General features: G+C 45.5%; 2 protein-coding genes and 1 pseudogene across 3 annotated transcripts in view; 1 reads left to right on the forward strand and 2 right to left on the reverse strand.

The window, feature by feature from the left end:
* LOC146894341 (intraflagellar transport protein 172 homolog) overlaps positions 1 to 8,798 on the forward strand; it is a 26,364-nt pseudogene extending 17,566 nt beyond the window's left edge. The window contains exons 18-29 of the transcript XR_015736697.1: positions 2,732 to 2,816; positions 3,058 to 3,150; positions 3,895 to 3,972; positions 4,190 to 4,438; positions 4,582 to 4,660; positions 4,875 to 4,997; positions 5,173 to 5,317; positions 6,017 to 6,106; positions 6,571 to 6,668; positions 6,805 to 6,938; positions 7,498 to 7,614; positions 7,935 to 8,798. The product of XR_015736697.1 is annotated as an intraflagellar transport protein 172 homolog (transcript). The remainder of the gene's footprint in view (positions 1 to 2,731; positions 2,817 to 3,057; positions 3,151 to 3,894; positions 3,973 to 4,189; positions 4,439 to 4,581; positions 4,661 to 4,874; positions 4,998 to 5,172; positions 5,318 to 6,016; positions 6,107 to 6,570; positions 6,669 to 6,804; positions 6,939 to 7,497; positions 7,615 to 7,934) is intronic.
* Positions 8,799 to 10,185: 1,387 nt separating this feature from the next.
* Positions 10,186 to 14,827, reverse strand: LOC148117872 (uncharacterized). The gene is given in 2 exon segments (XM_087901743.1): positions 10,186 to 13,037; positions 14,755 to 14,827. Coding segments are annotated over 2 exon segments (1,419 nt in total). The 3' UTR covers positions 10,186 to 11,691.
* A 504-nt stretch (positions 14,828 to 15,331) lies between these two features.
* Positions 15,332 to 17,529, reverse strand: LOC148117873 (uncharacterized; the record flags this gene model as incomplete). Its single annotated transcript, XM_087901744.1, is given in 3 exon segments — positions 15,332 to 15,361; positions 15,363 to 15,983; positions 15,985 to 17,529. Coding segments are annotated over 3 exon segments (2,196 nt in total), but the record flags the coding sequence as incomplete, so codon positions are not given.
* Between the last annotated feature and the right edge of the window lie 6,246 nt (positions 17,530 to 23,775).

Genomic DNA, 23,775 nt, shown 5'->3' on the forward strand with positions numbered 1-23,775 from the left:
ATTCCCCAGTGCTTAGGTTAAAAACTTGTGTCATGACATTTGACCTATTTTTTTTTTTTAACTAAGGGGCTAGAGAGATGGCGCATCAGTTAAGAGCACTAGTTGCTCTTCCAGAGGTCCAGGATTCGATTCCCAGGACTCACCTAGAATCTTATAGTCTTCTGTAACTCCAGTCCTTGTGATCCAATGCCCTCTTCTGGCCTTGGGGAAAACCAGGCATGCATGTGGTGTACAGACCACATGGAACATAGTCATATATGCAGACAAAATGCCCATACACATAAAATGAACATTTTTTTAAACCATCAATATAGGACCAGCAAGATGGCTCAGTGGTTAAAAGGTCTTGCTGCATAAGCCTACTACTGATGAGCGTTCAATCCCCAGAACCCACAGTAGATGGAGAGAATCAACTCCACAAACACAGCATAACATAGGCATGCCTGCATTCACCCACATATAATACATACACACAAACAATAACTAAAATAATTTTTAAGACAATCAATTAGAGGCTGGAGAGATGGCTCAGTGGTTAAGAGCACTGGCTGATTTTCCAGAGGTCCTGAATTCAATTCCCAGCAACCACATGGTGGCTCACAACCATCTGTAATGAGATCTGGTGCCCTTTTCTGTCATGCAGGCATACATGCAGGCCAAATACTATATACATAATAAATAAATATTATTTTTTTTTTAAAAAAAAGACTATCAATTAGAGGCCTGGGGCTTGCCTAGCACACGTGACGCCCGGCTTTGATCCCCAGCACCACATAATGCAAGACATTATAGCATATGCCTGTAATTTCAGCATTTAGGAAGTGGAGGCAGGAGGATCAGAAACTCTTTGACTATATAATGAGTTCATGACCAGCATGGGCTACATGAGACCCTGCACATAAGACAACAACCATAAACCTGCTGTGTTGTTTTTGCCTAGAATTTTCCAGTAGTTTACTCTTATATTCCATAAAAAACCTAGAATGATTGCTGTGGCCAGGGGTGCAAGTATTTGCCTCTGCTTCTTTCTTAGGCCAGTCATCTGCTCGCCCAGCAGTTTCTAGCCCCATCGTACCCCTTGGCTCTGAGCATGCCCTCCTCATCCTTGCTGGGCGTGTGTTGCACAACCATCTGCTCTGCCATATCCTTCCATGACTTAACTCCCTTAACTTTTTTTCTATTGGCATAGATTAAGCATATACACTAATGGGTTTCCTTATGGTGTGTAATTCATTTTTACCATATTCACCCCATTGCCCTCTCCTGTCCCCTCTCACTGCCTCTGATCCCCTTCTTCCCAGCTAGCCCCGCTGCTACCTTTGGCTTTTAATGATTCTGTGAGTTTCTTTTAGAGTTGCTTACAGGAGCATGGGTGGGTGAGGGGTTGCTTACAGGGGTGTGAGAAAGGGGTTGCTTACAGGGGTGTGAGTGAGGGGTTACTAGCAGGGATGTGGGTAAGAGGTTGCTTACAGGGGTGTGAGTGAGGAGTTGCTTACAGGGGTATGGGTGAGGGGTTGCTTACAGGGGTGTGAGAGAGGGATTGCTTACAGGAGCATGGGTGGGTAAGGGGTTGCTTACAGGGGTGTGAGTGAGGGGTTGCTAGCAGGGATGTGGGTAAGAGGTTGCTTACAGGGGTGTGAGTGAGGAGTTGCTTACAGGGGTGTGGGTGAGGGGTTGCTTACAGGGGTGTGGGTGAGGGGTTGCTTACAGGGGTGTGGGTGAGGGGTTGTTTACAGGGGTGTGGGTGAGGGGTTGTTTACAGGGGTGTGGGTGAGGGGTTGCTTACAGGATCATGGGTGGGTTGCTTATAGAAGTGTGGGCACCTTACCAGTGGCCACACCACTAAAGAAGTGTCTTTCTCTCCCCCACCAACCATTAACTGCCCTTAGATCCTGAGGGAGGGCTGGGGCCTCTTAAGTGTCTCCATCCCCATAACAGGCTATGTCAGTCCCCATATGGCAGAGCCATGTCATACCTGGAAGACAACATCCTCCCTTTCTTCCAACTCTTACATTCTTCCCATTCCCTCTTCCATGATGTCCCCTGAACTTTGATACATATGTGCCATTTTAGGCTGAGCATTCAACAGTCTCCCACCCTCATTACTCTGACCAGTTATGTCCCTGCAGTTACATCTGCCACTACACGAAGAAGCTCCTCTGACCAATGCTGACTGCAGCACCAATCGAGGGCATAAACGTAATTATTTGTAAGGCAGTCTGGTGAGCACATCATGTGCATTTAGCAAAAAGTAACAGCAGTCACTTCCCAGCTAGGGCCTGTGACTTCCCGATCACAGACTCTGGGCCAGTTTTACAGCTCCAGATGTGAATTCCCTTTTACAGGGCAAGCCTGGAATCCAACAAGAAAACCCTTGGTTCCCTCCTTAACAAACTTGTCACTTTAGCAGTGAGCATATTTTTGCCTGGCCAGTGACTAGCTGCTTCTTGTGTTCCGGTCCCAGTCAGTTTCAGTGGTCTCGGCCCCTGTGACAGCTGCTCATTTTACTCTTCATTCTTTCCCTGAGAGCAAGGCTTTTACCTTCCTGTGCCTCTGTGGGCTTTCTGTGACAGTCAGCAGTGTCGGCGCACACTAGATGCCACTACCTGTTTATTGAACCAGTGACTGAATGACAGCCCTGTACTACTGTAACGTGGTATCATTGCCTCTGTGCTGACTGAATGACAGCCCTGTACTACTGTAACGTGGTATCATTGCCTCTGTGCTGCAGGTGCTTTTCTGCTTTGGGTCATGTGGCAAAAGCTCGATTGCTGCATGAGACCAATGAGATTGCAGATCAGGTGTCCAGGGAATATGCAAGTATCGTCCTCTTGCTTCATTCAGTCTCCCAAGCTGGAGTTTCTGTTAGTTTTCTTCCTGATTCCTATTTTCCCAGCCTCTCTAGCTTTCACCCTACCCACTTTGGAATTGCCTGTGAAACCTCAGGCTGCTAAGTCCCTTAAAGATCCTTAGCTTCTCAAGTCTGCTAGCCCCCATGTCCTCCTGGCCTCCCTGTGTCCACTTCCGCCGAATGACCAAACCTCCTTTTCCCTGTAGGGTGGAGAAGGAACTGACTTCTATCAGGTCCGAGCACGACTGGCCATGCTGGAGAAGAACTACAAACTGGCAGAGATGATCTTCTTGGAACAGGTAAGGGGAGATGAGGAGCAGGATGGAAGAGGGGATTTGGGAGGGGAAAAAGGATGAAAGACCAAGACTTCCAAAAGTTGGGAGAGAACTTTTAAGTTTAGAGAGTTCATCCCATGCCTTCTTTAGGTTTTTCAGTTTCTCTGTTAGTCTTTTTTTTTTTTTTAAGACAAGGTTTGTCTATGTAGCTTTGGAGCCTGTCCTGGAACTCACTCTATAGATCAGGCTGGCCTCAAACTCACAGAGGTCCACCTGCTTCTGCCTCTCAAGTGCTGGGATTAAAGGTGTGCGCCATCTAGGCAAACATCCTTCTTTGGTTTTAATTTCTTCTTCCTTTCAAAAAGTATCTTAGCTCCTATCTACTTCAGAACATGTCTTTGCAACCTTTTATTTCATTTATTTATTTGTTTGTTTGTTTATTGGTCTTTGCAATTTTATGCACAAGGTAGATCCAAGTTTTTGTGGCACCCAAAACACATAGTCTGAGGAGCCTTCATTAAGATAAATTGCTCTGAGTACCTGTGTAAACAAGGAGCCCAGTAGTCTATAATAAATTTATCACTGAGTCAGGTGCATAGCTCAGTGGATGATCTTGGGCTTAAAATGTGCAAAGCACTCAGTTCAGTTTTTGATGCACACACACACAGCATGTTCATGCCTGGCATCTTAGACAGTCTGAGCAGGATGTATTGATGGCCTGCCTTCCCGGGGTCCTCTTTCTTTTGTGTGAATGCTCTTAACCCTTAGAATGCAGTGGAGGAGGCCATGGACATGTACCAGGAGCTACAACGCTGGGATGAGTGTGTCGCTGTGGCAGAGGCCAAGGTATTGTTCTGTCTTCTCTGCATGATTGTTCACGACTTGGCATCACCAATTTTAGCTGTCTTTCTAAGGAAGCCATAGGATCTGGAATGGGGCTGGGGCTGACTGATAAGGTGAGGGATTAACATATTGGTGGAATGGGTGGAATGGGAGGAGCCACACTGTCCCAGAAGAGGAGCAGAAGAGACATGGAATCCCTAGCTCCCTCTGTGATGTCCAGGGACACCCAGCCCTGGAAAAGCTGTGCAGGGATTACTATCAATGGTTAATGGACACACAACAAGAGGAGCGAGCAGGTGAACTGCAGGAGAGTCAAGGGGATGGGCTGGCAGCCATCAGCCTCTACCTCAAGGCTGGGCTCCCTGCCAAAGCTGCGTGGCTGGTGCTGACCCGCGAGGAGCTGCTGGCCAACACAGAGCTGGTAGAACATATCACCATGGCCCTCATCAAGGGGGAGCTCTACGAAAGGGTATGTGGGCTGCCTCTTCCCGGTCATTATCCACCCAAGGAGACCTGGGGGTCCATAACTCTCCCTGACTGCCAGCATTTCTTCTTTGGGGAGCTGATTCCTGACTCTGTGATCAGAGTTTCATTGTAGTCATGTGTTGGCAGGCTGGTGATCTCTTTGAGAAGATTCGAAACAAACAGCGGGCCCTTGAGTGCTACTGTAAAGGCAATGCATTCATGAAAGGTACTAGGTGCTCATCAGCTGTCTTTACCACTGTACGCTCCTGCCCATCCAGTATCCCAGCATCTCCTTGGGGACATCTCTTCAGGCTGACTGGCTTTGTTTCCTCTGCATTCCTCCACTTGTCACCCATCCGTCCGTACTTCATCTCCCTGTTCTGTTTCCCTGGGTTCCATCCCTGGGATTCTGAGCCAAGTGCCTCTTCTGTCCCTGGTAGCGGTTGAGCTGGCACAACTGGCTTTCCCGTGAAGGTTGTGAGGCTGGAGGAGGCCTGGGGGTGGTACTACCTGGTGCAGCAGAAGCAGCTGGATGCAGCCATCAATCTCTACATTGAAGTCAGGTATGGCAGCACAGGGCACAGGGATCTGGGCATGACGTGAGAAACTGTGGGTGAAGGAGGACGGCACGGCCTAAAGGAAGAGATCTCAGAATGTAGGTTAGGATGTGCTTGGGGTCTCTATTCTTCCATCCTCCTCTCTCCTCATACATATTAATGGCTTCCCTGACTATGCCAGGTGCTCCATTAAAGCAATTGAGGCTGCTCCGGGTGCCCGCCAGTGGAAGAAGGCAATTTATATATTAGATCTCCAGGACCGAAACACTGCGTCTAAATACTATCCTCGTGTGGCCCAGCACTATGCGTCTCTGCAGGAGTATGAGGTGAGGAGAAGTCCCGTTTCTGCAGCTCTGAAGCAGTGCAGTGCAGGGCGGTAAGGACGTCCGGTAGAACAAGATATGGGGCAGCTCACCAAGCTCTTCCTGCTGGAGCGCAGCCATCACGTCCCTACCATCATCCCAGCATGGCACAAATATGATCTCTAGCTCCCTTTCCTGTGCCAGCTCATGATTCTTCATGACTGACTCTAGCATAGCTAGTGTAGATCGCCCTATGTGGCAGAAATGTGAGGCCCTTTAAGTTCCACCTGAATAGGTGGCTCAGCAGTTGAGAATACTTGTGTGCAACTGGGAGAACCTACATGGTCTCACACATGCCTGTAGCCCCAGAGCTGTGGGGGTGAAGCCCTACTGGGGCTTGCTGGCCACCAGCCTAGCTAAAAGACACATGCTCCAGCTTCAGAGACCAACCTGCCTCAAAGAAACAAGGCAGAGGGCAGTAGAATTAACACTCTGTGCTCTTGCTCCTGTGTTTATATGTGTGCCTAACACATGTACATACACCACACATACATGCACCACACACACACACACACACACACACACACACACACACACACACACTGCTTTGATCTAGTGTTTCTCCTAGAGACACATTTTCTTGTACTCATCTTTCCTGCAGTATCACTACAAAGTGGTGGGCCAGGCTCTCCACCACCCCTGTTGACATCTTTGCAATTTCAGATTGCTGAGGAGCTCTACACCAAAGGAGACCGGACCAAAAATGCTGTAGACATGTAGACCCAGGCTGGCTGCTGGGAGCAAGCCCACAAGGTAATGAATGAGCAGTGTCCATGAGGAAAGAACTCTGCGTTAGTGGCCACCATGTTGCCTCAGTCCTTGATCTCCGATACCCCTCCTTTACTAGTTCCCTGAAAGCTAAGAAAGTACTAAAATACAGCCTTGACAGTTTGGATCCTGTCCCTTAGCCCGCACTTCAGCTTGTGGACCAGGGAGTTAGGCATTCTGAACTACCATTCCAAAGCCCCTGGTCCCTTGATAGCACTGTCATCTCCCCTACACTGCAGACCTCAGTAGAGTAAGCAGAGGCGTGGTAATGCAGTGTGTCCTACATATCCGTCTCTCAGGCCTCGGCAGAATGGAGCTCTTCATGGGCTCCTGATGGTCATGACATTGCCTGGACTGAGAGTGGCAGTAACTAAATGCCCGTGATTGTTGGGCGGACTCAGAGTTTCCATGTGGCCTGGCACCTGAACCTCTGGGTTCCATGTTCACAGCTGACAATGAAATGCATGCAGCCAGAGGATGTGTCAGTGCTGTACATCACCCAGGCCCAGGAAATGGAGAGGCAGGGCAAGTACCGAGAGGCTGAACGGTGAGTGTGGAGAAGGGATGGGGCTGAGGCATCAGTGTGGAGAAGGGATGGGGCTGAGGACTTGTGGCCTCCTCCCAGAAGCGGTGGCAGCAGGGATCTAGCTGTAGGAGGCTCCAGCTGCATCCCCTGTCCTCAGGCTGTATGTGACAGTGGAGGAGCCTGACCTTGCCAACACCATGTTCCAAAAGCACAAGTTGTATGATGATATGATCCGCCTGGTAGGGAAGCACCACCCAGATCTACTCAGACACACACCTTCACCTGGGCAAGGTGAGCCTTTTTACCCCTGCCCATGCCTCCCAGCCAGTATCCATCACCCCTTCCATCATGATGCACTACCCCACAGGAGCTGGACCAGTCAGTATCCATCACCCCTTCCATCATGATGCACTACCCCTCAGGAACTGGACTAGCCAGTATCCGTCACCCCTTCCATCATGATGTACTACCCCTCAGGAGCTGGACCAGCCAGTATCCATCACCCCTTCCATCATGATGCACTGTCGTGACTACCTCGCCAGCAAGGAAGACGCAACACCGGACTCTTCTAACTGCGGTTTATTCAGGACCCTTGATTAATCTTCTGACCTCTCACCCTGGGCAAAGCCAGCCCACAGCTTAAATAACCTCTGGGTAGCCAACCCCAGCAAGCCACGTAGGAAATGCAGATAGGTCCAGAAATGCAGAAGCAAGCCAGATCCTTAGCATTAGCCATATATGGAGTTGTTCACGACCGAGAGCACTCACCGTGGGGAAGGTGGAAGGCGGAAACTAGCACCATCTTTAAGGCGCGGCATCACGCAGCTCTCTACAATGCACTACCCCACAGGAGCTGGAGGCAGAAGGCCGACTGCAGGAAGCTGAGTATCACTACCTTGAAGCCCAGGAATGGAAGGCAACTGTGAACATGTACCGGTCCAGTGGGCTCTGGGAGGAGGCCTACCGGGTGAGGAGTTCATGCATCCTTCTTTCCTGGTCTTACATGACAACTTTTAACTAAAGTCACTGACTTTAACTAAAGTCTGTCTGAAGTACAGCCATACCTGTCTATATAGCATTTACTTATAATTTTAAGGGTTTATGGTTTTCCTGAAGCCATCCTCTGTCCATAAACACTGTGACCCTACGTTAAGAGACCTGGAAGCTGGTCCTCTTCGGTGTTGATCTGGAGCAGGATCCTGATCCTCATCACAGCTGGGGCAGGAGGCCAGAGGCGACAGGGGGCAACTGTGCAGTGGGCAATGCTCTAACAACTTTGCTTTACAGGTGGCCAAAGCCCATGGAGGAGCCAGTGCCCACAAACACATGGCCTATCTGTGAGCAAAGAGTCTGGGAGGAGAGGCTGCAGTTTGACTGCTTAACAAGCTGGGGCTTCTAGAGGCTGCCATTGACCATGCTGCTGACAACTGGTGGGTCTCAGTGCAGTCTCCTCTCCTTCAGCTCCATCCCACTCAGAGCAGCCCACACATAAGGAAAACTGACATGCAAACTGAAAAGTAATTTCAAAAGCTGAAGCAGAAGTAAAAACATGTGAGCTAGGCATGGTGGTGCCAGTGTATAATCCTGCCACTTCCAGGTGGAGGCAGAAGGATCAGAGGTTCAAGGCCAGCTTTAGCTACATAGTAAGTCTGAGGCCATCCTAGACAATATGATACCATGCTTCAACAAAACAAACTAAAGAGTGAAAAATTGGCCAGGCATTATAATAATGCATAATTTTGGTTTTTTTTTGTCGTTGTTGGTGGTGGGGTTTTTTGTTTGTTTGTTTTGAGACAGGGTTTCTCTGCGTAATAGTCCTAGCTATCCTGGAACTCACTTTGGCTGGCCTTGAACTCAGAGATCCACCTGTCTCTGCCTCCTGAGTGCTGGGACTGAAGGCATGTGCCATCACTGTCTGGCACAAGTAGATCTCTATGAGTTCAAGGCTGGCATGGTCTACACAGTGAGTCAGTCTCAGGCCAGGCAGCCAAGGTTACATAGTGAAACCCTGTATCAAGAGAGAGAGAGAGAGAAGGAAAGAAAGAGATCATAGCAGAGAGAGATCTTTGGAAGGGAGGTGTTTTATCAGTGGTTCTAGAGAGACAGGTTGGGCAGGAACAGCATGAAAAGTTAGAACCTAAGTTAGGGCTTAGGGAGGTCATGGGGCGGGGGAGGGTTGGGGCAAGTGGGCAAAGATTGAGGATTTCAGGGGTCCTTGTGAACCCCAACCCTTGAGCTCCAGGCGTCTGCACATCTAGTCCCATCCACCCGACAAGTGATCATATGGCTGCAAAGAGAGTTCAATTATTACCCCTTTATTGATCTTAAATTACGGACCTTTCCCATTAGAGAGCCTGAGTCAGCTCCTGTCAGAGATACTCCGAGGGGTTCTTCTAGAGGGACTGCGACATCTCCTCTCGGAGAGGTTTCTAAGGGTCCTGTCAGAGGGACTTCTAGGCTTTCTCTGAGGACTGTGGCATCTCCGATGAGGTCTCTGAGACAGACTGCGATAGTTCCTTTCAGAAGGCTTATTATGATTATGATTATATAAGGTCCAGTCCCTGAAGAAGCCATGGTGTTCTTGGTTGTGTTTGAAGTGACTCTGCAAGGTTCTCTTCAGAAAGGAGTCAGGCACGAGTGTCTCTTGGGCCTGAAATTTGGCTTCTACTTTAGAATAGTTCTTAGACTCTGGACTGGAGAATTCATAGTTTTTCTTTGCTCTGCTGTTGACATTTCGAACTCTACTCAAAGGCTGTAGGATTGAAGTAGCTTGGATAACAACATTCCTCTCAGAAGCCATGTCCTTTACCAATTCCAAAGGTCTGGGTTGGAGAGAGCTCACTTGTTTTGGTTGTTGAGCTTGGTCATGAGTTTCCTGCAATCTGTCTTCTTGTTTAGGGGTGGAATCCGTGAACCTTTGCTTGATAATGGGTGTACTGGCCCATTTGCCATCTCCTGTTAAACATTCATCCTCGTCTTTTCCTTCGGGGTACAAGTTTTTGCTTGACCACAAATTGTCTAGACTAGACCTGTCCTCAGGCTTCTGTCCATTAATAGCCATAATTCCGTGTGATCTTTAGAATGCCTGCTTTAGGCCCTGAAAAAGTAGCTGGATGAACTTGGGCTGGATGGATTTCTTAGGTTGTCTCTTTGAAGAAACAGTGCTGGTTTGAGCGGTTTCGATACTCTTGCTCCTCGATGGATCTGTCAGTGTTCCAGGAGGACTCTCTTCTGTGCTTCTACTGTTTTTGTAGAGCTTTGTGTTTTGCGTTTAATTTCCTTGGTGATTTTCTTCAAGTCTGAGGTCTTTCTGAGTCTTGACTTAGCCGGTTACTTTCAAAGCCACTCTCTGACACGGAGAGAACCTCACAGGATTCACAATGCCCAGAGTCTTTGGCTTCTGTCTTCCCTGCCACACCATGGCTGCCCCATTGCTTTTGCCTCCTGTGAACTGGTACAGAAGCCGGAGACTAGGGAGATCTGGACTGGAAATCTCTTTATATTTTTTCTTTTACTTTTATTCTTTCTTTTGTAAGCCCAGCCCTTGAGCTCCAGGCATCTGCACATCTAGTCCCATCCACCCGACAAGTGATCATATGGCTGCAAAGAGAGTTCAATTATTACCCCGTTATTGATCTTAAATTACGGACCTTTCCCATTAGAGAGCTTGAGTCGGCTCCTGTCAGAGATACTCCGAGGGGTTCTTCTAGAGGGACTGCAACATCTCCTCTCCAGGGGCCCATTCAAAGGACTTCATGTTTTGGAACTGTGGCCCTGAACCATGCTTCACTAAATTTATGGGTTGTAATTTTAATCCTGGATTCAGTTCAGAAAAATTCACATATTGTTCCTGTGGCCCAGGGTTGTATTCTACAGGTGCTATACCTGCAATATTTGACCCTGGAGTTAATTCAAGCTTTAAATCTTGCAAGTGCTGTCTTGGGTTAACTGTTACAGGCATCTCTCTTTGAATTCCTGTCTCTGGGTTCAACTCAGAAAACTTCATACCTTGAAGTTTAGGAGCTTCTAAATGTGGCCCACGGTTGTATCCCATAGAATCTGCAGACTGTGATTCTTGTCTTCGAGTACATGCAGAAAAATTCACATTTTGCAAATGTGTTTGGTCTGCACCAAACAGGATTTACACACATAATTTGTGGTGCTGGAAATGTTGTACCAGAATGCGTACCTTGAAGAAGTGGCCCAAGATTATTCCTATTAGAATCTTCACACTGAGGGTTTTGCCCTGGAGTGCATGCAGAAGAATTCACACCTTGTAAATGTGCTTTAGGATTGCACTCAGTGGAATTCATACATGGAGGACTTGGCTCCGGGGTGCATGCAGAAGAATTCACACATGGAGGACTTGGCTCCGGGGTGCATACAGAAGAATTCACACACGATTACGGAAGAATTTACACACGGAGGACTTGACACTGAAGTGCATGCAGAAGAATTTACATCTTGCAAATTTGGCTCATGATTGTACCCAGTAGAATCTACACATTGCAATTTTGGTCCTAAAATACACACAGAATTCATTCCATTAAAATGTGGCCCAGGGTTGCACCCAGAATTTATACATCGAGGGTCTGGCTCTGGAATGCATGCAGAGAAATTTGTGTTTTGCAAATATGACCCAGGTTTATATTCACTGGAATTTGTATACTGAGAATTTGCATTGGGAGTACATGTAGAATTCACATCTTCCAAATGTGATCCAAGGCAGAATTCCTTAGATGTTATGCCTTGAAGGTCTAGATCAGGGTGCAACTTAGATGATTATACATTTTGTGTTCCTGTCTTGGATGTCATGATATTTTTACAGTGAATCTGTGGCCCTGGACTCAAGTCACAGAATGTCCTACCTTGCAATCGAGACTCATGTTTGAATTCCAGAGATGACTCATCTGGCAGCTTGGACTCTGTGTACACCTCAGGAACTTTTATCTCTTGCAACTGTTGCTTTGAATTGAATTCCGTAGACTTCAGGTCTTGAACCTTTGTACATACTTCTGATGACTTGATATGTTGCAAATGTGGCTCATGACTGAAGACTACTGGTTTTATACTTTGAAGCTGTTGCTTTGTGAAATTTCCCGTCTTGCTTCAGGTTTCCGGCACTGAGTTCAGAATGTACCACACTATAGATTGTTGAGTCCGAGTCCTGCTCAGGGAATCCCACAACCTGCAATTCTGCACCATCATTGATCCCCATATCCTTCACTGCTTGGACATTTGTAGGCTCGGGTTGCACGCCTTTCAACTTTGATCCAGGCTTGACTGCCTCAGGTTCCATACCTTGAAGATATAATTCTGGGGTTAACATGGATCCTTTCCCGTCCTGGAACTGAGGGGTTTTCAGCTGCAAAATCTTCCTGTCACGTGCCTTGCAGAAAGTCTGCCTAAGAGATTTTACATCCTGCCACAGTGACTGGGCCTCAAAGCCCATGGGTTTCTCTCCTTGAAGCATGTCCTCTGAAAATACTTCATAAGTCTTCATACCCTGCAAGTATGGGTGAGAACTGACCTCTGTAGGTCCTGCATCTTCATGCTTTATCCCCAGAACTGACTGAGAAGATTTCTCATCTGGTAACTGAGGGCCTGGGTTGAACTCCACAGAGTCCCCACTTGGAGACTTTGACTCCACAGTCAAAGATTCCATACCTTGGAGCTTTTTCCCATGAGCCAACTCAGATGGCTTTTTATTTTGTGGCTGTGGTCCTGAATTAAGGTCCATTGCTTTTACACCTTGGGATTTTATATGTGGTGCCAGCTCGGAAGATTTTATACTTGCAACGTGATGTTCCATAGAGTTTTAACCTTGAAGTTTCATGCCCAAGATCTGCTCAGGATATTTCAAATCTTGTAAAGGGGGCGCTGAGTCCAGCTCTATTGATTTTGTGCCCAAAAACATCTTCCTTGGGGTGAAATCAGGTTTCTTACCTTGTAACTTTGAAGTAGGTTTGCTTTCTACCAATCGCACACCATGAACCCTCTTCTCTGTAAGGACTTCAGATGGCATACCTTGTAATTGTGGTCCAGGAGTAAAGCCCATAGCTTTGACATCTTGGACCTTTATACCCATGATTGTTCTTGAAGATTTCAGATCTTGTAACTGTGGGCCTGATTCACAGTCTTCCATCTCCATTTTTTGGGACTTTGTCCTCAGAACTGAATTGAATTTTGTACCTTGCCACTGTGACCCATGTTTACAGTCTAGCTGGACACTTTGATTGGCAAATGGCTTACCTTGACTTGATGTGATACATTTCATATTTTGGGACTCTGTTTCAGGTGTCAAGTCAGAACATTCTGCACTTTGCCACTGGGGCCCAGAGTTGATCTCAGTTTGAGGTTGTGTTCCTGGGGGTGACCCTAAGAGTTTCACTTCTTATGATTGCATTCCAGGGTTCAATCCAGGAGAGCCTGTGTCTTCTAAGTGAAACCTGGGTTTGGATGGGAATTTTATATTGTTAATCTTTGACCTTAAGCGTGAGTCACATCCTTTCATACTTCTAAACTGGAGCTCCGATTTAAAATCAATAGTTTTGAACCTGTGAGACTGTTGTTCCGGGGTTGACCCTGAAGGTTGTTTACTTTGTAACTTCGGCCCTGTAGTAGTTAACTCACTAGAACTCTTCACATTTCTTAGTTGTGCCAAAGGGTTTAACTCTTTAGCCGTGACATCTTCAGATTGTAACCTAAGGTTCAGCATAGATTTCTTAGCTTTATAGTCAGACACTGGGATCCATTGAACAGATTTCGTATTTTCAAACTGTAATCCATGGTGTAATGCCACACTTTTTACACACTCAGCCTGTGGTTCTGATCCGTGGTGTAATGCCATACTTTTCACACACTCAGACTGTGGCTCTGAGTTTTCCCCTTCTTGTAACTCTGGTTCTGGGGATGATTCGGGGGTTTTTATGTGCTGTACTTTTGGCTCAGTGTTAAAATCCACAGATTAATTCCCTGGAAGTTTTGGCCCTACACTCGTTTCAGGTGGTTTCACACCTCCCAACTGTATAGACGGTTTCTGTTCTGTAGATTTGACGCCTTGAGATTGTGACCCACGATTTAACCCTAAACACTTCACACCATGGAACTCAGGTCCTGGTATCCACTGAATGGATCTAACCCTTCCAACTGGTGGATCTTGGTTTTGAGGCTGTGGTTCTGAAGTGGATGTGACGTTTTCTCCTTTCTGTAACTCTGGTTCTGGGGACAATTCAGGTATCGTCATATGGTGTACTTGTGATTCAAGGTTAAAATCCACAGATTTTTCTCCTTGAAGTTTTGGCCCTACAGTCGTCTCTGATGGCTTCACACCTCCCAACTGTATGGACGTTTTCCGTTCTGTAGATTTGACACCTTGAGATTGTAACCCATGATTTAATCCTAAAAACTTTACACTGTGGAACTCAGGTCCTGGTATCCACTGGACAGATCTTACACTTCCAGCTGGTGGATCTTTGTTTTGATCCACAGTTTTGATTCCTTGAGGTTGTGGCTCTGATGTTAAGTCAAAAGTTTTTTGTTTTCTGAAGCCCTAGTGCTAACGGAGAGGTTTTTACTTGCTGTGACTGTGGCTCAAGATGAAACCCTACAGATTTTTCTTCTTGAATTATTTTAGACCTGACAAGTCAATTCAGAGGGCTAGACGGCTTCAATTCTGTAGGGCTGGCACTTTGAGATTGCAACCTAAAGTCTGGTCCTACCCATTCCTCACTTTGAAACTCAGATATTGGTATCCATTGGATGGATTTTGTACTTCCAATCTGTGGCTCTGTGAGCACCATGATTTTCACATCTTGAAATGGTGGCTCTAACATTGGCTCTGAGACTTTCTCCTGGTGCCCCTGTGGCCCTGGAGTCACCTGGCAGGGTTTCATACTTGGCACCTGTGATTCATCTTGGACCTCTTCAGGTTTTACACTGTGAACAACTGGTTCAGGAGTCAATTCAAATGATGGTGTATCTTTAAATTGTACTTTAAATTTGATCTCTTTGGGTTTTTTATTTGCAGGTTTGGCTTCTTGACCTGACTTCATGGACAATACATCTTCTGACTGAAAATGTTTGCTCAGCTGGTCTAAAATCCCACCTTTCTGCTCGGGTGGTCTTACAGTTATCTGGTCATCCTGTCCAGGCTTGGGAGTTAAATCCATGGGTGCCATTCCTCGCCACGGTTGTGTTGAGACTAAATTCACAAATGTTTCTCCTGGGATTCCTTGTGTTTTGGCTATATTCACAGGTTTTAGACTTTGTGGCTTCAAATATGAGATAATTACATTTCCTATTCTACATTTGTGACTGCGAAGTCAGTTCCTTGGGTTTTATATCTTGTAGTTGAGGCCCTTGCAACACCTCCATAAACTCATCTTGAAACTGTACCCCTGGTACAAAAGTCACAGGACTCTCTTCTTGCTTCTTGGGTTCAAGTTTCAAACCCATGGCCTTTACATCTTGAACATGTATGTCACGGGCCAGTCCCACAGTCTTCTAATCTTGAATTGTTGAACCTGGAATCAACTTCACAGTTTTTGTACCATCTGACTGGGAACTCCGTGGGGAGACCACTGTAGATTTTATCTTCTCTAGACATTGTCCTAGAGTTAAGACCACAGATTTCCTATTCTCTAACTGTGGTCTTGAAGGTAGTAACTCAGATTTTAAACCTTTCAAGTTGGGGCCCAGAGGCAGCTCCTCAGGTTCTTTATCTACTGCTTTTATCCCTGGAGTTAATGGTATAGATTTGACTTTTCCCAGCTCTGACTTTGACCTTAGCTCCATAGATTTCACATCTCCCAAATAAGGCCCTGGCATTAACTCTTCTTGCTTTGAGGTTGTGACCTTCTCCGCAGGTTTTATATGTCCCAAATGCTGTCCAGGGATCGAATCAGAAGGTTCTACACCTTGTGCCTGTGGTCTTCCAATCAACTCAGAATGATGTACACTTGCTAGGTGTGTCCCAGGAGTCGATCTCATTGATTCTGCCATGGGCATCTGTGGCTCAGATGGTGGCTTATAAGACATCTCACCTTCAAACCTTGGTACTTGATTCCTTGTGATGTACCTCCTTCTACCTCCACACAGTGTCTCCTGTATTATTAACTCTGGCTTCATCCCTTGCCTCTCTGGCTGTGTGGTAAACGCAAACATTTTTACACACTCCAACTGTGGCCCCAAGTGTAACTCTGAAGTCGTCACACCTTGAGATTGAGTTCCTGGTGTTCCATCAAAAAATTTGACATTTTGCAGGCACGGCCCCGAGTTAGAACTCGCCTGCTTTGTATCGTGGAGCCCTGGAGTCATCTTTGCTAATTTTGGATTATTTATGTATCCCCAACTCTGGAGTCATAGACCGCATACCATGAAAGAATGGTCCTGAAGTTCCCTCCCCAAATTTGACCCTTTGAAGTCTTAGCCTAGAAGCCAACTCAGAAAATTTGGTATCTTGTTGCTGCAGTTCCGGATTTACCTCCTCAGATATCCCACTTGGATATTGTAGTTCAGAGGCCGGTATTGTGTGTTTCCTGCTCCGAAACTCTGATACTTCCACAGGTAGACCAAGCTTCCTATCTTCAACCTGTGGCTCTTGGCTTAATGGCAAAAATGATTCTGGTGTATGTCCCTGAGACTTCCTATCTTGAAACTGAATACCTGGTGTGACCTGTGTACATTTGAAACCTTGGTGCTTGGACTCAGGGATCAGATCAGAGAATTTCACACCTTGCAAGCATGGCCCTACATTTACTTCCACAGACTTCACATGTTGCAGTTTTGGTTCTGGAAGATTTGGCCCCGGGATAAAATCTGACGATCTGATTTCTGGTACTGGGGAACGTGATAGTGCCTCATCAGATTTCACACCATAATGTGGGGGACCTGGGATGAAATTTCCTGGTTTTCCCCCTTGAAGAAGCAGCCCTTGATATAACATTGGACATCTGACACTTTGCAATTGTGACCCTGGAATCAATCCAGGTTTGATGCTTAGGTGCTGTGGGCCTAGATTTAAATCCACAGATTTCACTTTTGAGGGCGGTGTCTCCTCAATCAGTTCCTTTGGTGATGAACTTTGTGGCCCTGGCTCTGGCTTTGTCTTTTCAGGACCTACCTCTTCTATACATGATTGTTGTATTACATTTACAGATTTCTCATTTTGCAACTGTGATTCTGTATCTATTTGCTCTGGCTTTACTTCGTGGAGCTGGGGCCCTGGGATCACATCTTTAATGTGTGGTTTGGGTCCTGTAGTTAGTGCCATAGGCTCTACAGCTAGTACAGGAGGTTCACCGATTACTTCTGCAGATTTCAAGTGTTGTGCCAAGAACTCTGATTTCTCATCTCACACTCCTGGTTCTAGACCCAACTTCAGAGATCCCATTTCTGAATATAGTTCTGCCATGGCCCCCTGAGTATCATCAACTTTAGGCAATGTCAATTTGATAGTCTCTCTGTCTTTGTATTCTGGTCTCAGAGTTATTTCTGATAAGTTGGTAACTTCTGAACACGATTCTAGAGTTCCATGAAGAAACTTCACATCTGGGGGCTGTGGTTCTGGGGCCATCACCACTGATTCCAGAGCATCTTTAATTGCGCTTTGTGATTCTGGAGTCTCTTCCATCCCTTTTACAACCTGGTTCCTAGTTTCAAGAGTTTCTTGGAGTGGTGGTGGGTACATCTCCATAGAGTCTGAGGTTTGGCTTAATGGTGCCGGAGTCATTCCTAATGATGATTGTGTCAGCTCAACAGATTCTTCCACCTGATGACGAATGTCAGAGCCCACTCTTTCTTCTGGGGCTTGATACCGTAGGGCCAATTCTTCAGGTTCCAGGAAATGATAACTTGGGTTGGGGTTCACTTCTAAGGATTTTTAGCACATTTAAGGTGTTTAATTACTTGATATGGCCCAGGAGTTATACTTGCTGTTTCTGCTTGATTTGGTGGCTGCGGGGGAAACCCCATGCCATCTATCACCTGCGCATGTGATTCTGGGATCAGTCCCATCGAGCCCATAACCTGAAGCAATGCCACTGGAGTGACCTTTATGCTGTCCATGGCTGAGCATGTACCTGGGCTGTCAGTTCTACATCAGTTACTTGTGCCCTTTGTGGCTGAAAACTTTTTCCTGGAAGATCTAGGACCCTCTGATCTTGTGCCCGCAAAGTAGAAACCTTCTGACATATGTGTCCTTCCAGTTCTCCTCTGACTAAAGGAGAGAGCTGAAAAGTAGGCAGGGATGAGCCCTGGCTTCTGGGAGTGGATGTGGACGGTTCCTTTCAGGAGAAAGCAGGTAAACTACGTCTCCGGAATTTCCACGTTGGAAGATAAGACAAGTTTGATGGGCCATCTGGAGATTGGTTGGTATTTTGCTCAGCACTCTGAGGGATGAGTTTAGGTAACTGAGTTTTGGGGAGCCCTTGTTCAGGGACTCCTTGTACATCCACAAATGATTGAGTATTTCCCAGGTCCTTTTTCAGTGAAGCGTCTTCTTCTTTCTCGATTCCGTGGCTGGATGTGGAAGACTTGTTAAGTTACGGTCGCCCATTAAGGTGTGTGCTTGGGACCAATTCACTAAGGTTCCACCAGTGCCTCAGGAATTAAACTCCTCCCTTCTACCAGCAGAGTCTTTGTATCTTCAAGCAATGCATGGTACATGGGCTGTCTCCTCAAAGCTGGTGTGTTCTGAATATGTACCCCGAAGGTTAGGGGTAAAATGTACTGATTTATTAACTTTGCAACGGTGGATCTGGGGCCAACCCAGCAGACTGTATGTTTTGGAGTTGTGGTTCAACTATCACTTGGCCAGATGGGAGCTGTGGAGGTACACCTCTAGACTGAGCAAAAGTCCTTGTACCCAAGTAAAAGTATGGAGCAAAAGTCCTTGTACCCAAGTCAAAGCATTTTCAAAGATTCTCTTTGTAAACTGTTTTATGCTGTTCTTTTTTATTTTATGAACTGATGATGTATGCCTTTGCCGAGTTTTTTGATTGTAAAAGAATATAAATATTACGCTGAAAAAAGTAAAGTTACAGCAGCATATTCAACCACATTGAATGTGTCTGTCTGTCATTTCCTTGCCGATTCCTGGATTCTCCTGAGCCTTTGCCCTGGTTCTCCCACGGTCTGAGTGGCTCCCCTGATCCGGTCCATGGCAACTTGTGCCCGCAAAGTAGAAACCTTCTGACATATGTGTCCTTCCAGTTCTCCTCTGACTAAAGGAGAGAGCTGAAAAGTAGGCAGGGATGAGCCCTGGCTTCTGGGAGTGGATGTGGATGGTTCCTTTCAGGAGAAAGCAGGTAAACTCCGGCTCCGGAATTTCCAAGTTGGAAGATAAGACAGGTTTGAGCTGTCGTTGGATGATACAGACATACTGGAGTCAGAAGAACTGTTTCCCATCATATAGTGGCAAGAAGGTGAGATAGCCTCCCGACCCACAATGTCAGAGATGGAGGAGGAAGAAAAATTTTGGGAGTCTTGTGAAGTCCATTCAATAAGTGTTGACCTGACAAAAAGAAATGTTTTCATTTTCTTTGGAATCAGTAGGCACAAAATCAGTAAGAAGAGAGAGAGTGGTTGTTTCAATTCCAAAACACTTTTGGTCTAAGGGAGAGATGAAAGGAGGGGTTGCATTCACAAGCATCAGTTGTTTGTGTAAAGAATCCCTCCACCAAGAGCAAAATGTGTGAGTCAATCAGTAAAGTACATGCTATTCAAAGAGAGAAGCTGAGTTCCATCCCCAGGACCCACATGAAAATAAAGGGACATAGTGCCCCAGTGCTGGGGAAGCAGAGAAAAGCAGAGAAATTATGGAGCTGTTTGCATGACTTTGGAAGTGAAGATGTCAGAAAGATGGGGGTACTCTTCAGGACACCCTCTTTTTCAATAATAATAAATGGAAGCTAGAGAAAGGAGTGTAATGGTTAATTCTTATTTCGGCTTGTCTAGGCTATGGAGCCCAGCTGTTTGGTCATATATTATTGGTCTAGAACACTTTGACAGTAATTTTACATACGATTAACATTTAGAATCAGTACACTTTGGAGCAGATTGCTTTCCATACTGCGAGTGGGCATCACCCAATCAGCTGAAGGCTTTAAGAACAGATACCAGAGCTCCCTGAAGAGGAACAAATCCTCCATAAGACGGAAGCACACAGAAGTATACCTATTTTACTAGCCTGTCCTGTCCTGCAGATTTTGTACTGGGCATAATGATATTAACTCTTACCCAAGTTTGTCTATGAATTTCAGAGGAGATATAAAAGTTTGTTTTTTTTTTTTTTTGGTTTGGTTTTGGTTTTTGAGACAGGATTTCTCTGTGTAGCCTTGGAGCCTGTTCTGGAACTCACTCTGTAGACTAGAGGCCTCAAAACTCACAAAGATCCCTCTGCCTCTGCTTCTCAAGTGCTGGGATTAAAGGCCTGTGTCACCGCGGCCCAGCTGAGAGCCAATTTCTTAATTTTAGTCACTATTCCATTGGAGTGTGTATGTGTGTTTGTGTGTGTGTGTGTGTGTGTGTGTCTATGTGTGCGCGCACACACATATGTGTGATAAAGAACAATCTGGTCTTTGTTCCAGATTCTTAGTACGAACTCCCCAAACCCCTGTAACTCCATGAGCATTGAGGGAGTCTGTTCCATTAATGAGATGGAAATGTGGATTTGCTTCTGTTTTAATTGAGGAAGCTGGAACAATCACCATTCTGAAATCTAATTAAGATCTGTCCACTCAATATATTTGTGCAAAGTTGCATAAGTACCAAACAAAACATTAGAAAACTGAATCTAATAAATCTAATTAAAGTATTGGAGCCAACATTACAAATGGATTATACATTTCCTAGGAATTCACAGTTGATTTATTATCTTACATTCTCGTGCAACTCGGTACATTGATTGAACAAACAAGAAAAAATATGACCATCTAAATAGAGGCAGGAAATATACTTAATACTTAGCACCCAGTACAAAAAGATTAAATTTAAAATTTTAGAACATTTTTTTAAAAATTAACACCAATTCTTGCTAAAATTTCCTTGATTTGCTAAAGAATATTTGAAAAGCTACAGAAAACATTATACATAACTGGTGAATTATTGAAAACGTTCCTTGACTTAATAAAAGAGACAGATGCCCACAACCGCTCCTGAATACTGTACTGAAGTCATACTCATAAATGAAGGCAAGGAGAACAAAGTCATTAATAAGAACTGGAAAATAAGTAATAAAACTGTTGTTATTTACACATAACATGATTTAGAGAATATTCCTACAGGAGAATAGATTCAAAGTGATAAACTTAGCAGGGTCCTCTAAGCAGATCCTTATGGAAAGATGTATTTGGGGGCTTCAGCATCATTTATACAATGATATTTACAAGGGGCAGCGGTGGCACATATCTTTAATGCAAGCTCTTAGGAAACAGGAGAAGGTGGATCTCTGTGAGTAGGCCAGCCTGGTCTACAGAGTGACAAAGTGAGTTCCAGGGCAGCCTGGGCTACTCTGAGAAACCCTGTCTTAACCCCCTCTCCTGAAAGAAAGAAAAAGAAAGGAGGGAGGTAAGAAACATTATTTACAGTATTAAACCAATATACCAGGCCTGAGGATGTACTTTAGTGGTAGACTGCTTGCCTAGCTCACCAAACCCTGAATTTGGTTCCTAGCACTAAAAATACATAAAAAGATAGATATAGGTGATGGAAGATGTGTGCCTCCTGATGATTATCATGACCTATTAAGTATGTCCTCTCTTCTCAACAGAAAACAAATTCCTCCTGGTTCTAGTTTATGTTGAGTTGCAAAAAATAGAATATTTGTCATCAGCTCGTCTTTGAAGGAAAGGGTTTAGTTGGTTTCATGGTTCCAGAAGCCTAAGAGCCTAGTGCAACCATGTCCTTAGCTTTGCCTGTCTTTGTACAGCTTCAACTCACAGCAGAAGTGGAGGAGCTGGGGCTGCGTGCGGAAGACAAAAGGGTTCCGACTCCTGTGGTGGCTAACCCAGTCCTCAGAGAGTAAGGGGCCATTGCAGGAATACCTCCTGAAGGTCAGCTAACCCAGTCCTCGGAGAGTAAGGAGCCCCGCCTGGGAGACTTTACCTAGTCTGCAAAGAAGGGTGTGAATCCCTCCTGAAGGTCACACTTTGCAACCCTGTTCCCTGGAAAATGCATGTATTTCTACATGAGTTTTGGAAAAATCCCAACTCACAGAAAGTACAAGAGTCAGCAAAACTTATCAAATCACAACATGGAGGGTTTTTTTAAAAGATAATTCTTCCTAATTCAAAAATATTTTATGCCAGGTGGTGGTGGTTCACGCCTTTCATCCCAGCACTTGGGAGGCAGAGGCAGGTGGATCTTTGTGAATTCAAGGCCAGCTTGGTCTACAAGAGCTAGTTCCAGGACAGGCTCCAAAGCCACAGAGAAACCCTGTTTCAAAAAACCAAAACAAAATATTTTATACATGCATACAATAAACTATAATGATACCCACCCCTCCCCACTCCAACTTCCCCCACATACCCCACAATATATCCAACTCCCAGCCTCATGTTTGCCTTTTTTTTATAACCCACTAAATCCAATTAGCATCGTCCTTATGTGCACGGCTACACAGCATAGGTATTTGATCAACAAAATGTTGACTGTAAAATCTAGAGAAATGTCCCTTTTATCCAATATTTAAATAACATTATTAAAGAAAAGAGAGACTTTGTAGATTAGAATAAAGAAGCATTCTGGCAAGAAACCTAGCTCTAGAGAAATTCCCAGGAATCCGCAAGGATGACCCCATCTAAGACCCTAAGCGATAGTGGACAGGGGACCTGAACTGGCCTTGTCCTGTAGTCAGATTGATGACTATCTTAAATATCACCTTAGTACCTTCATCCAGCAATTGATGGAAGCAGAAGCAGAGACCTACAGCAGAGCACTGGACTGAGCTTCCAAAGTCCGGTTGAAGGGTGGGAGGAGTGAGAATATGAGCAGAGAGATCAAGACCATGATGGGTTCACCCACTGAAACAGCTTGCCTGAGCTAATGGGAACCCACCAACTCTGACCTGACAGTGAGGGAACCAGCATAGGACCGAACTAGGCCCTCTGAATGTGGATAACAGTTGTATGACTGGGGCAGACCAGGATTTATTCCTACTGCTTGTACTGGCTTTTTGGAACCCATTCTCTTTGGAGGGATACCTTGCTCAGCCTAGATATATATAGTGGGGAGGGCCTTGGTCCTGACTCAGAGCAATGTGCTAAACTTTGTGGACTCCTCTCTGAGGAGTGGATGTGGGGAGGTGGAGGGAAAGGGAGGAGGGGAGCGAGTGAGAACTGGGATTGTTATGTAAAATGAGAAACAAAAATTTTACTAAATAAATAAACAGAAACATACTGCTTGCCAGGTGGTGGTGACATGCACCTTTAATCCCAGCACTCGAGAGAGAGGCAGACAGATTTCTGTGAGTTCGAGGCCAGCCTGATCTACAGAAAGATCTCCAGGACATCCAGGATTACACAGACAAACTGTGTCTTGAAAAACCAAAAGAAAAAAAAAAAAAAACTAAAACAGACAAACAACAACAAAAAAAAAAAAAAAAAAAAAAGGAAAAAATGCACCAGAAATGTAAAGTCATTGCTTTGCCTGGAAGGAGCAATGACCTGAATTTGATCCTCACTAACATACCCACAGACACCCAGATACTCACACGCTCACACACACGCTCACACACACTCACACATTCACGTCCACACACACTCGCAAATTCACACAAACAAAAAATGCACAAATGACTTGAATAGGCAGTTTACAAAGGAGAATTTCCAAACGACTAATAAACCTGAGACGTTGCTCAATGTCATTTATGGGGGGGCAGGGTGGGGGTGCACGTGAAACCACAGTGAGATACCACACAGTCACTGGAGCGACTCAATAAAGAGGTGGGCGTGTCAAGTCTGGGCCAGATGGCAGGACTGTGGGAGAGCCAGCCACTCATGGTCTGCTCAAAGGACCAAAGACTCAGAAGAGACGTGATCTACTGATGTTTCAAACACGTGAGCCATGTACTCAGACAACCCCTCTCCCACTGGAAATAGAAACTCCCCAACCAAGCGACACTTGCAAT

Source organism: Myodes glareolus, chromosome 25 (assembly GCF_982192425.1).
Source record: "Myodes glareolus chromosome 25, mMyoGla1.1, whole genome shotgun sequence".
Taxonomy (NCBI): domain Eukaryota; kingdom Metazoa; phylum Chordata; class Mammalia; order Rodentia; family Cricetidae; genus Myodes; species Myodes glareolus.